This window comes from Mercenaria mercenaria, chromosome 17 (assembly GCF_021730395.1).
Source record: "Mercenaria mercenaria strain notata chromosome 17, MADL_Memer_1, whole genome shotgun sequence".
Taxonomy (NCBI): Eukaryota; Metazoa; Mollusca; class Bivalvia; order Venerida; family Veneridae; genus Mercenaria; species Mercenaria mercenaria.
The window spans coordinates 20,839,125-20,853,212 of NC_069377.1; the positions used below are offsets into that span (position 1 = coordinate 20,839,125).

General features: G+C 34.3%; 1 protein-coding gene across 1 annotated transcript; it reads left to right on the forward strand.

Moving 5' to 3' along the window:
• Positions 1–4,748: 4,748 nt before the first annotated feature.
• LOC123537042 (uncharacterized) lies at positions 4,749–11,198 on the forward strand. Its single transcript, XM_053529224.1, has 7 exons — positions 4,749–5,148; positions 6,122–6,269; positions 6,514–6,795; positions 7,624–7,706; positions 8,702–8,775; positions 9,363–9,415; positions 9,892–11,198. The coding sequence occupies exons 2-7, from the start codon at positions 6,168–6,170 to the stop codon at positions 10,012–10,014; spliced, it is 717 nt and encodes a 238-aa protein (XP_053385199.1). The 5' UTR covers positions 4,749–5,148; positions 6,122–6,167; the 3' UTR covers positions 10,015–11,198.
• Positions 11,199–14,088: the final 2,890 nt, after the last annotated feature.

The following is a 14,088-nucleotide window of genomic DNA, read 5'->3' on the forward strand; positions in this document are numbered from 1 at the left end:
CAAATTTTCAATTTTCCCCCGGGCTTCAGCAGGAAATTTAAATAAACAAAAAAATATGCCTTCTGACATATATTTTAATTTGAAAAAAAACAATGTGAAAAAATGACAAAAACGACCATAATGAAAAAGGGGAAAACATAATTGCACAAAATTGAGTAAAAACTTAAATGCAACTCAACCGGAAATTGTTGTCAAAGTTTTCATGAAAACTGAAAAAGCTCTTTTCCGCGGAAAGAGCGATTTAAAAAATGGATAGATCTACATCTAGGGGGTATTAGTCATAGCTCTATGTAAACAGTGATCGCATGTATTGACAGCTGCCGTTTGACAAGGGGTTCCCGTAATTTTATCGTGCGGGGGGTGGGGGGGGGGGGGGTTTAAAGTTAATATTAGGGTTTTAAATTTTTAAACATTTATCGATCCAAGTATACATCAAAAACCAAACTAATTGCCCCTGGGGGATTTTAAATGCCAAATGATATTAGTGACGAAACCTACAACCTCATCAAAAAAATGTTTTAAAGTAGCCTTATAAAAAAAAAGCATGGATATATAACGAGCTGACTTTCAGAAAAATTTTAAACTTTTAAAACTCTTTTTCGTTTTTAACGTGATTTTCCCAAATTTTCTGATTTTTTCAAACAATGGGTTTGGGTTAAAAGCCCCTATTTTGTATTTTTTTCTGTCTAGTTCCAATTTTTTTATTATTTTTTTGATAAATATAAATCGATTTTGCAGAACATCTAAAAGTTAAGTGTTACATTTATCAGGGTTGTTCTTTGATGAAGCATATTAAATAATTGACTTTACAAATAGAAAATTAGAAACAATGATACTAATTAATTTATATAAAATTAAAATTTTTGAAAACTTCAAAGGGCTAGGACAATGTGCTCAATAAATACAATGGTTTAAAATTCAGTACGAAGCTTTCGATTTGTTTTTGTTTTCAAAAAAAGGGTGGTTTTTCCCATCAATTTAAGAACTACTTAAAACCCCGTATTTTTTTTCAATGAAAAACAAAACAATTGGGTAAAAACCCAACGGTTTTTCCAGGGAAGAAATCCATACAACTTTCCCCAATATAAAGATTTCATCATAAACCCCCGCCTTTAGAAATGTTTACGTTCAGTCTACAAATACCATCGTCAAGAAATCGATGTAATAAAGAATATATACTGGTACCATCGACAAATTATGTAAAAGGAGACAATTTTCATTTAGAAATAATCTCTTTGAGTTTATAAAATGCAACAGCTGATTCTCAGCTTGCCAATGCATTTGCAATTTCTCGCATAAATATGAAGGTAAAAAGGCCCCCGACGTAATTCGAAGGCTTCGGTCTTTTTCGTTGTTTTCAAAGAAAAAATATATCGAAATACCCCCTGCGAGACGGGGCCAAAAAAATAAAAAATTCACGGCTCGAGCAGCCATTTTTTTGCTAATAAATTTTACCGTTTTTGGTAGAGGCCACCAAGAAAAATTTCGGAAAAAAAATTTTAAAATTGATTGCGGGTTTTAAAAAGATCCGCTTGGGAATTTTGGGTTTTTAGCTCAGTGGTCATGTTTTTTGACGAACGAAATGATTAAATTTGAAAGACGACCACAAAGGGAACACTGATGTTAAATGATTTCAAATCAAAGTAGTGTTTTAGATGATGTAGTTGAAAGATTTTTCTGGCTTTTTAGCAGCGGCGTTGATGTTTTTCGTTTCGATTTGAAATAATTTGAACAAACTTGGCAAGCGGGGTCAGAATTTTTAATTTTTATAAATGTTTGAAACCCAAACCCGCATTAAAGACAAAAAGATATTAAAAATGTTTACTAAAGCAGATAAGGGAAAATTTATTACGCTCTCGGGTGCTTATTTTTGACCACAAAAAATTACTATTTTTTAGCTCTTTTGACATCTTGAAACTCATGCAGGAAAAATAAATAGATAATACATTATTCCCGGTACACCAAGCGTAAAAAGCTTGAACAAATCTGAAAGAGGCTATCCCAAAAAAAAACCAAGCAAGTTTCATCACTTCATCAAAAAGTTTCGAGGGGAAATTTTTTTGAAGAAATGGTTGAAGAATGGGTGACGGAAGGCGGGCGGTTATTGAATCAAATAGCTCACGTTAAGCACGCTTTGTCCTTCGCATCGGGGCAGGTTTCGCGGCACCAGGTTTGAAACGAAGGATAGAGACAAGTTGCCGAAATGATCACAAAAACCAGGATCGATGATACGCTTTTGCATTTATCCCTTGTATTAGACATTGCGAATTAAAACAAAGTGGATTTAAACCTAGGACGACGATTTTTCACGGGGGCCCTCCAACATAATTTATTATATTACCCGCAAACAAATGGGGTCGGATTGACGTTGGTTAGACGTTGGAATCCGACGTTGGATAAACCTTTTGGTTGGATATGAAAATTGTATAGACGTCAGAATCCGACGTCAATCCAATGTCAGATACAGACGAATATCCAACCAATTTCCAACATAAATCCAACCAGTTTGCAACGAATATCCAACCAATTTCCAACATAAATACAACCAGTTTCCAACGAATATCTCACCAATTTCCAACATATGTTCAACTACTTTCCAACCAGTTTCCAACGTAAATCTAACCAGCTTCCAACGTAAATTCAACCAGTTTCTAACGTAAAACCGACGAATCGCCACCATCTATTAAATTTCTATACTAACCCCTCAAGGGGTTGAAACCAAACCAATAGAAAACGATCAGTATTTAAAACAGAACACATAATTATTTGGCTATTATGTTTTTATTGAAAGTCAAATTGTTCAACAAGAAACAACAAATATATACATGTACAGCTGAAACAATTTTAAGGGACATATAATATATACCCATGACATTTACAATTTTTACATACGTAGGCAGTACTAATTAATTATTTCATTTTTATTTTGTCACGCCTATGCAATTTATAGCTCAAAATTGCTTTTTAACAGTGAAAGTAGATCCCAGGTGCAATTCAAGATCTACATAAATATCTTGACAAACAGAACTTTATATAAATTGAACTGCATGCAGTCCTGTCAAATTAGACGAAAGAGTGAAAATCAAAAGGAATGTTCAAAATAACAAGTTTCAGCTGTGCAAAGAATTTCTAATAGCGTTCTAATAGTGAACACAAGCTATAAACATGTATTATCAAAGCGGTAGACTGGGGGCTGAAAATGAAATACCTTGTCTTCATGAAGTATTGATCAATTTTTTAAAAAAAATGCGTAAACTTAGATTAAAAAGGAGCTCACTACGTAAAGTCATAGAAAAAGTTTGTTAATCATCTATATAGTAGCTTTCTTTTGACCCAGTTTCAAAATGCCCGACATTTTGTTACGACAAATATTCTGATCAAGTTGCAGTACGACTGGAGTGCTCAAAGTGTAATTGTTTTACATACGGACGACGGACACCGGGCGATCACACTAAGTAACTCAAATTGACCACTTCGTTTTAGATGCATAAATTCTAATGTTTAAGAACACTTCAGTAAAGTGTAATGACGGTACGTCAAAAACTTCTTTCTCTGACGGACAGACAGACAGACAAAACCAAATCTATATCCTCCATATAATAAGCCAGACATTATCACCATTATGGGAATGTTTTTCCTACCGCACCTAATACATGTATAACTAAATTATTTTGAGATGTTCCTCTTGAAATATCGACCGTGCTAGGTGTCCATAGACCACTACGTATTGATTTGCAAATGTCTAATAGCAAAATTCTAATGTGTTTTAGTCGTATATGGATATTCCTTGTACATCTTAATGCGGTAACACAAGGTCGCATGGGTAGAAATATAAGTAATGTGCCGAATGCCTCATATGCTATTGAAGACTAGTAGCTTTCTACATTGGAGCGAGCGAGCGAGAGAGAGAGAGAGAGAGAGAAAGAGAGAGAGAGAGAGAGACATGCTATAAATGCGATCAAACTGGTTTAAACTAAAAACAAACGTACCCAGCATTATTTGCTTAACATCAATGATAAACTAGATAGTTTATAAATCGATATAAGGTATGCGGCTGGGACTTTATCTACTGCATAACCTAACAAAAGATACAGAATATAGAAAATTAAAGTTAATTGTATTATTCAATAAAACAATATAGGTCTATTTCCATCCATTTAATTTGAAATGTCATTGAATTTTACCATAGCGTCACGATCTAGACACCTTGCGTCGCAGCTTTAACAAAGAAATATGGAATAGCTCTAACAGAAAATCAATTATTCTAGTGTATATTTTATGTATTAATAAACGAGAGGTTATTGATGACTGTAGGCAGGCTTGAACAATATAAAACCTAGGCCAATAACTTTATAATATTCTGAGAGGAACGATGAGACGGTTAGTGGTACAGTTAGACTTGCGTTTCCGGTCACCTGTAGTAAGTAATTACTTGCCTTAAGCAGCCGGTCAGCAAACTTCCCAAACTGATGTTTTGTTCTAATTTCAACGTGACTTAACGGCCATCTGCTTTAAGCAACTAGACTCTGCCACTCCCCTGTCCGCTTGATAGAGGTTTGATTGTATACGGTTTTTACTGCTTTTATGATTTGTTAGACAAAAAGTGCTATCTTTTTGAATGCATTGTCGTGGAAATATATCATATTCTCAGGAAACTGCTAAAAAAAACATGATAAAGAAAAATGAAATAATTTTATTTCGATCGAACCAAAAAATAAAAAATAAATAAAATTACTAAAAGCTCAAATAATGCAACTGAATACTTACCTGAAATCTTCTGAGCCAGGCATTGGCATTTTCTTAACAAATTTAGCATTGTATGAAAGGTCAGTGCTTCATTGAAGTAGCGCATAAAATCGTAAAAGCCCAAAATAGAACAATATTAGATACCTGCAAGAAACGTGACGCACTTCATTATTTATTAAGACGTTTCTTTCAGTGGGCTGCCTAGGAAATGCTTGTTACTGAGAAGTGTTTCAGGATCAATATTATCTTGATGATGATCAATATAATCACAATGCAAGTGTAGTAACTTCGCTGATAACACCTGTATATAGTTATCTGATTGGAACTATATTTCTGGAAAGTGAACACTATATTAAGTATTAAAGAGCTTTGCATCAACAGGAAGCCTTATAAGTTTGTTTGGTAAATATGCATGTAAACTCAATTGATCTATATTACCTGTATAAGATATTTGATTGGTTGGAACTATTCTCTGGTAAAGTATATATGTTGTAATATTAACAAATTTTCGCCATCTCAGTGGAAAATTCTATACTATCGTACAGCTTAGTGTGTATTGTTTGACTATAATTTAATTGCTTTGCAGATAGCAACCGATTATGATTATGTAATAGGAGTACTATTTTAAGATAAGTAAAATATCTTTTAAATAATGTTGCTGTCAAAATTTAATCAAACGAACCTTTTGAAATTAAGATTTTTTTTCAATTAACTCGAAAAACAGGTTTCAAAATATACAGTTCAGGTGTGTAACATTATTTGTGGAAATATAACGATACAAGGTTTGTTCGGGTTACAACTAAGTGATTTTAAAACGGTATGATTTTTTTTTGTTGACGCGGAATTGTAGCATTTATATAAACTTATATGGTTTTGTCTTTATCAAAGTTCAGATTTTATTCTGAAACGAGATTGCAGAATAATCATTGTTCTGTTACAGATAAATGTGTTGATACATATATAATTCTAAAGCGTCGCATGTTATTGTCTTTGTAGAAGCTGTGTATATTGAAAAGAATGACATATTAAAACACGTTTAACCTGGTCACTGTCTGATTGCCTTGGTCCTACTGCTTACACAACAGTATGTGCATATTAGAAGTCGCCGAACGCATGAGTTTAACGCCTCGGAGGCCTAGTGGTTGAGCGCCTGTTTCTAGTGCTTGAGGTTCTATAGGCCTGGTCAGCCCGATATTAGTATAGCAATGTTACCCGGTGGGTGGAGGGGCGGGGGCATCATGCCACATATCTACGGCGTGATATTCCAGTGAGTTAATACTATAACGTTGTGAATTGTGCTCACCGTAAAAAAGTAGACACCGTCGTTTATATGTGAAAAAGACGCTAACTACATAAATATGTTTTTATTTTAAAGATTCGTTGGTTGCATTAGCTTTCTTGAACTGGCCTGATTTTGAGTGATGTCAGAAGATCTTCTACGCCAGGCGGAGCTGCGGCACCAGCGGCGACCCAGGTCGAGACAAAATGAAGAAATCTTACCTGTTGATGTCAGTAAGCATAAGGTAAACTCATTGAGTGTTGGTGTATTGAGTTATCCCCTTACTTCGAATCCGAACACGGGCCCTTTCAATTATCATGTATCATTTTACGCGGGGTCGATATTTTTGTAGCTGTATTTCAGATTGATTTTAATTAGTGTCACAAATATTGTACTCACTCATGCATTATGTTTCACTCTTTTTTAACTGCAATTAGAATATGTCCGATTGCGAATCTATAATGTATCATGTTTTTATTCCTTTCCAGAATTCAAATCTTCTTATTGGAGATAGGTTGCCAGTTGATGGATCTTGCCTCCCACCAATTAGGCATTTTGGTAACTACGATAAATCAGCTGGCGGCAATATTGCGAGCCACGCGACGACTGACACGCACGAAAAATTGGGTGGTTCAAACCAGTTAAGTCCGGTTGACAGGCCTAGAACTCCACGTCGTCGTATTGCTTCACATACGGACCGTCTAGATGTAGCAACAGAGGACATCAATAAGGACAATTGTAGTATACTCTTGCCGTTCATAAAATGCAAAGTAAGCAATACTTTATGTATGTAAGCAATTTTACTTGAATTAAAATATCTCGTACAGGAACATTATGCTTTGTCTTAAGTATGTAACAGCCATGGTAATATCAAACTATTTTTGTTACTTTATTTTGTATATGGTCGTACAAACAGGTATAGGTTGTTTTCCTTTTTGTTGGGTTTACCGTCACACCGACATAGTTATATGTCATATTGCGCCTTTCCGGCTTTTGATGGTGAAGCAAGACCCCAGGTGCCCCTCCGTGGATTATCTCATCGGCGTTCCGTAAGCTAGCCGGATGGCTTCCTGACATGAAGAATTCAACGACCCAAGTGGGGCTCGAACCCACATCGGTGAAAGGCAAGTGATTTGAAATCAGCGACCACTCGCAAACTTTAACCGTTGAATACATAGGGTCTCGCTCCGGACAGGCCCAAAATTAACAATTTGAACAGCTTTGGCGCGTGCAATCAGTTGCAATATTTCACTCCAATGAATCGCAAGGCATCTTGTTTGTTTTGGATTTAACGCCGTTTTCAAACAGTATTTCAGTTATGTAACGACCGGCAGTTAACCTAACCAGTGTTCCTGGATTTTGTACCGGTACAAACCTGTTCTCCGCAAGTAACTGCCAACTTCCCCTAATGTTTTATCAAATCTCCACAGAGAACATACGCCGCGCACGGGGATCGAACTCATGCCCCCGCGATCCGTAGATCTGCGCTCTTCCTATTCAGCTAAGCGGACTGGCTGCAAGGCATTTTTCTAGTTTATGCGCTCGTTTTATGTGACAAAATGGTTTAAACACTTGTAACTTTTTAACTTATATTACAGATGAATGACAAAAATGTGAAAGCTTTGATCAACACCGTCTCGAAAAGATCTACAATATCACATCGCTTATTGGATGGTGTGTGGTAAGCACGTACAAAATTATTGTTGACGAGAGCGTGTCACAAAGACACTAGTATGTTAGTGGTGACTAAACGTACAATATCACATCGTTTATTGGATGGTGTGAGGTAAGCACGTACAAAATTATTGTTGACGAGAGCGTGTCACAAGGACACTAGTGTGTTAGTGGTGACTATACGTACAATATCACATCGTTTATTGGATGGTGTGAGGTAAGCACGTACAAAATTATTGTTGACGAGAGCGTGTCACAAGGACACTAGTGTGTTAGTGGTGACTATACGTACAATATCACATCGTTTATTGGATGGTGTGAGGTAAGCACGTACAAAATTATTGTTGACGAGAGCGTGTCACAAGGACACTAGTGTGTTAATGGCGACTATACGTACAATATCACATCGTTTATTGGATGGTGTGAGGTAAGCACGTACACAATTTCTGTTGACGAGAGCGTGTCACAAGGAAACTAGTGTGTTAGTGGTGACTATACGTACTCTATCACAGAACTACCTCTAAATATAGTAAGTGGTAAATGGATGGTACGATATGCACAATGTTTTCATTGACTACAATATTGTAGAATTCTACAGTACGACATCGTCCGAGCATCAGGCGTGATATTGGTGAGTACAATTCAACAATAACAATGATAAAAGAGTGATTTTGTGTTGAAAACCGTCAGGTGACTTGTCGTTACTATATTGCACAACCGGATTGGAAAGTACATTGTTAAACAAGCGTGTGTTATTAAGGAATACGGTAGGTATCAAATAACGTAATATAGTATTGCTGAGAAGTGTCCAAATGTGACACCGAAGAAAGAACAGCATCATTCACACAGGAGGTGTAACGTTAGTAGAATACAGTACGGAAAAATATTTGATGACATCATACCAACAGGAAAATGTATTAATCGAAGCTGGCTTCATTTTCCTTTCTTAAATTACCATTATATTGTTCACAAGTCTTTTCTAGAAAACTGTTGTCCTTTCAGGAGTAAAAATGATTCACTTTCGAAAGCAATAGAGATATCGGGTCAAGAACTGCAGCTGAATTTAAGCATTGATGGTAAGTGTTATATTATTCCTGACATTAGTATATACCACAGGTCTGCCGTGGTTTGCTGAGAAATGATTCCCAAAGAAACCGAAAGGTTACTAGAAAACTGGTGTGACGATTGTCACCTTTTTGAAACCGATTTTAAGCAGGTTTGTTATACCACTGATGTATCCATTGTCCTCTTTATCGAATAAAATCTGTGAAAAGATCTGTTGAAAGCTAGAAATCATCCAAGCAAAATAATAACAGCATAAGTTTGATTGAGATTGAAACCGAATTTAAGCAGAGTTATTATAGAACCGGTGTGTCTGTTGTCATATTGTCTGACTGACTCTAGTTTTGATTTTCTTCTTAAAACATGTAACGACATTGATACAAAATAAAAATATACCAAAACATTACTAAAACTATAAAAGTATAATGATATATTGAAAATCGCGGGAGCGATGAAACTGTATCCATTCCCCTTACCAGGTTTACTGATTATGCTGTGTGGACCGACCGTCTCAGTTTGTAAATTAACTATCATCATGCATCTGAAAGAAAGAAGAGAGTTTTAGATCTAGCTATAACGAATTTTGTAAACTATTTTGTAGATGCAGCTTTACATGATCTCGTTTTTGGAATGGATTTTATTTATGAAAACCATGTAAGTATACATGTATAGGGTTTAAGAAAAGTTCGTTCCAATGCAATTGTAAACCTTGAAACTAAGACATATTTATATGGAACGCCATGACTGTCTTATATGGACATTTATCACGTTATTCATTCGTTTTAAGAATATATAATTCATTCGCTCATTATATAAATTGGAAAATGCAATATATGGAACCGTTTCGTCTTTATATGGAATCAACTTTTCATTATATGATAGCAAAACAGTATTATATAGATCCGATTTCCCTTTAAATGCATTCAAAATGTAATATATGGAACCGTTCTGTCTTTATACGGAACCAACTTTTCATTATATGATAGCAAAACAGTATTGTATAGATCCGATTTCAGATCATACTGGAGATAAAATCTATATATTACATTTCGTACTATTCCGTTATATTACAGAAACCGCTAAAACTTAAACTTTTATACTTACACTTTTTTCTATATACATAATTTCAGTGTATGCTGGATTTTTCTGCTAAAGTGTTAAAACTGAAAGGAGGTTTGACGACGCAGTTTTTGGCTGAAGGAGATATACCACTAAAATTTAGAAGCAGACAGGGACTAGCATCGTCAATTTAATCGTTCTTGCTATCAAAGTCTTGGATTGACTTGTTGTTTCTGAATTCACAAGGCGTAAACCAGAATGCATGTAGTATATAATTATGTAATTAATACCACAAGGAATACGGTCATAGCCATAGCCAAAGAACTACGCAATGAAGATAAGTTTAGAACCGATGCATTGATAAAATGATAACATTGTTTCTGTTATTTGTCGTCGTGTGATTTGTATTAATTAAATGACATGAAAAAGGATGTTTATTCACTGTACCGACTGAATGTATTCACTGTACCGGCTGGATGTATTCACTGCACCGGCTGGATGTATTCACTGCACCGGCTGGGTGTATTCACTGCACTGGCTGGATGTATTCACTGTACCGGCTGGATGTATTCTTTTGTGACTGGAAATGAAGCATGAATAAAGACTGTCATTCTGATAATAGTTTATTTGACTTTAAATTTCATGTATTGTTTTCTGTTTTTTTTTTACTATTTACACAGTTTACGAGGATCAATATGATTAAAATGTTATCGAATTGTGTCAGTTATGCATATACATTTATTCATAAATATGTGACCCGAATCGTCGTTTGTATTGGAAACTTTTCGCTTCTTCATATTCAATTGTTTGATTATTTGTGTTCGGTTTCCACTCAGTATTCTCAGTCACATGCGTACATACATGTATACCATTAACATTCTACTTTCCTACTTTTTTCAGTTTCAGTGTTTGCCCATAACTCGCAGATGTGCTAAATACTGCATTTATCAAATGGAAGAGTTGATAGTGTGCATATAGGGAGTATTACACGAATGTTCTTTTCATATTGGATTCATTAAACAAGTTGAATAAGATTATAAAATGCAAGGCCTTACCGAGCATTTTATCATTTTAATTCAACGAGTTTAACAAATTAAATGTAGGAAGACGCAAATATTCTTTTTAGCACAAGTTAGCCTTATATTGCTGAAACATTTAAAATCCTTTTTTTTTACCTACACATATAGACAAAGTGGATTACTTGACGTCAACGTCGAAATGTTGGTGCACTAAGCCGAAGTTCATTAAAAATGCAGATTTGTAAAGTTAATATTAACTGCCTTTGCCTATCTGTTGGAAATACCATTTAAAAGCTTCATACCTTTTAAAGCTTGATTTGGGTTCAGATTCTTGAAATATGCAAATATCTGTGAAAGGAGAATGTAAGCTAGAAAATATACTGAAATAAAAATGTTCACTTTTTAAAACCACTTTTTCAAATTCTTACCCTTGTTGTTCCTTTATTAAAGCGGCATTATGCGCATCATACTACACATATAATATTTTGGTGAATGTTTTATAAAAGCAATCTTCGAACTTTAAGTGGAATTATGCGCATTTTTCAAGTAAAAATCCAGCTAAAATAGATGTGTGTAAAAAGGGTGGAGGAAATTATAGCTTTTAACCCAATTTACCAAACTCTTCCTGTTACCAGTATGAAATAATAAGTTTCCAAATATTACTTTTCTTATTTTGACTGGGGCAGTCTTTTTAGGAAAAGTCAAACTGCACGCAAGAGTTGTTTCCCTTCAACTTCAAAAATCTCTACCTATAGGTATGGGAGATCATTGCGTAGAAGATTGAAGAAAAGAACTATCATTTTATTAGTCCAATTTCTTTATTTCTAAAGCATCAACTTCAAACACTTATACGGCATTATCGTTAATTTAACACATTTAAATGCACAGCAATCGAAAACATTCGCCAAAATATTATATGTGTAGTATGATGCGCATAATGCCACTTTAAATCTCAAAATAAACAGTATAACAGAAAAATAAAAAAAATATATAATCAAATGTATAAACCTTAGCAACCACTTAGTTACTGAAGACCTCTTTAATAAACAAAACATAGGTTACCAGTTGCTAAACATAATATATATATATTACATTAGCATACATATGTAAATTATCAATATACCTTTATACTTTAACACTGCAGGTATTTTATATTTAGTATAATGTTGAACATACCTTTATAAGCATATACCATTACTATATCATAGCACTTGGATGTCCTAAGCAGGACACATTTGATATGCAATCGCACTTTAACGTACACTTTGATGTATGATATAATAACATGTGCGACAACTTAGAAAATGCCTGTTTTTATAAAAATAGAATTTGCGTTAATTCAGTTTTAACTCCTCTAAGTGAAGTAAAATTCGAAGGTGTGTTCCCAACCAATTAAACAATCTTCAAAGTTCTTGAAATGCTTTGGACATGAGATTTCTTCCTTCTAAGTATATTTTCATTTCCTTACTTGGAGTAGGCTTAAAACGTTTGACTTTTGTAGTTGTTATTTCTGATACAGAACAATCCAATCTTTTTCATAGCTATTCTAAGTATTGTTACAATATAGATTATTATAAAAACTTACAAATTATTAAAGTTATTTATATCATCATTTATTGTGAATCACCCTGTACAACAGTTCTATTGATGGTAAAATAATTGTGTACTATAATAGTATACGAAACAGTGTAACAAACAGTATATAATTAGCATAAAATTAATATAGAGTAAATTGTTTGTTAAATTATTTTTTTTTATTTGGGACGTGTGACGAGCAAATCTAACATACTGCAGTATATTATTATACCTCACTTTTGTTTACAATGATATAATCGCATTACCCGGGACAATTTCAACCTTTCTGACACGTGACCAAGCGAAAGTGACTGTCAGGTCATGTGACCGCGCTGATCATTTTGAATGGCATATAAGAGCAAATAACTGCTTCAATTTTTTAGCCAAACCATGAAATGATTGCCTCCCTTGTACACATATAGAAGTAACGCCACTACTAAATGTTCAGACGGCAGTAACTGTCAGAAAGAAAAATCTTTTTATTTAAAAAAAAAACAAACTTTTTTATGTACTTAATTTTGTTCGGTATAATAAAATAAATATCATATGGCAGCGTGTGTGACATTGATATTGTCAACCTTCGAAACAGAATGTCACCACTCGGCTTTCGACACGGGTGACATTCTGCCCTCGGGTTAACAATATCAATGTCACACACGCTGCCACCATAGGATATTTATATGATGTCGCAAAGCTTGTCTCTAACATATTGATAGGGTTAGTCTGTTTGCAAGCAGTCCAAAGTTAGTTAAATGAGTTTAACTAAGTCGAAGCAAGCGAGAGGCAGTGAATAGTGAAAAACAGGATTGTTCCGGCTTGTCAAACGTGTTTTGAACTGGGTATAATTAATTCGTTTGTATATACAAACGACCAAAACTTATACCAGTTTATATTAATATGTTTTGACTTAGTTGCGCTTACAAATATATAAGATGCTGCTTATTCTAACGGAAAATACCATTTCACAGAAAAAAAGGTTATCCGTCTTTATTGTCAAAAGTAGCTTACTATGAAGTACTCTAGAGGTATTCTGAAACCTTACATTAATGATATACATATATTAACGACAGAATCTTTTTTTTTGTAAATGGACCTATACTTTATGCATCACAAGGTATCAGTTTACCCACTAGCGCAACCACAAACGCTTAATAAACGATAAAGGAAATACAAATGTAATAAAATACCGAGGATTACGAAAAGACCATTAAAGGGACACATTTTTTGAAATTTATCTATTCTACTTTACTCGGTTAAGAAAAGGAAACAGAAAAACGTTTTTTTTTTCTAAATTAAAGCTGACTGTAGTAATCGCTATAGACTATATACATATGAAGTCGCGAAAACACATGCTAAATCGTCCAGACAAGAGTCTGACAATCAAAGTCAAATAATCTTAGTTGTCCGTTGCAAAATGAGTAACAACAAAAGAGAAATGTTTACTGTTACATTATATATTAATTATATTAATTTTCAGGTGTTGACTTAACCTTGCATACGTTATAGACTTGTTTAATAAAGGCACGAAAATTGCGCACCAGCATCTTTTTTAACCCTAAGCAAGTCCGTGAAATGCGAGGAATATCTTTTCTAAAATTATTTAAAGGTATAGGTAGAACCTCAACTTTTCAAAGGCAGAAAGACATTAAATAAAGTCTAGAAATTGATTTCAAA

Bases quoted from the DNA above. Each gene is read 5' to 3' on its own strand.
- LOC123537042 (XM_053529224.1), top strand. From the start codon at position 6,168: ATGTCAGAAGATCTTCTACGCCAGGCGGAGCTGCGGCACCAGCGGCGA. The intron at 6,270-6,513 runs GTAAACTCATTG...ATTCCTTTCCAG, and splicing joins TTGATGTCAGTAAGCATAAG to AATTCAAATCTTCTTATTGG. The intron at 7,707-8,701 runs GTAAGCACGTAC...TTGTCCTTTCAG, and splicing joins CGCTTATTGGATGGTGTGTG to GAGTAAAAATGATTCACTTT.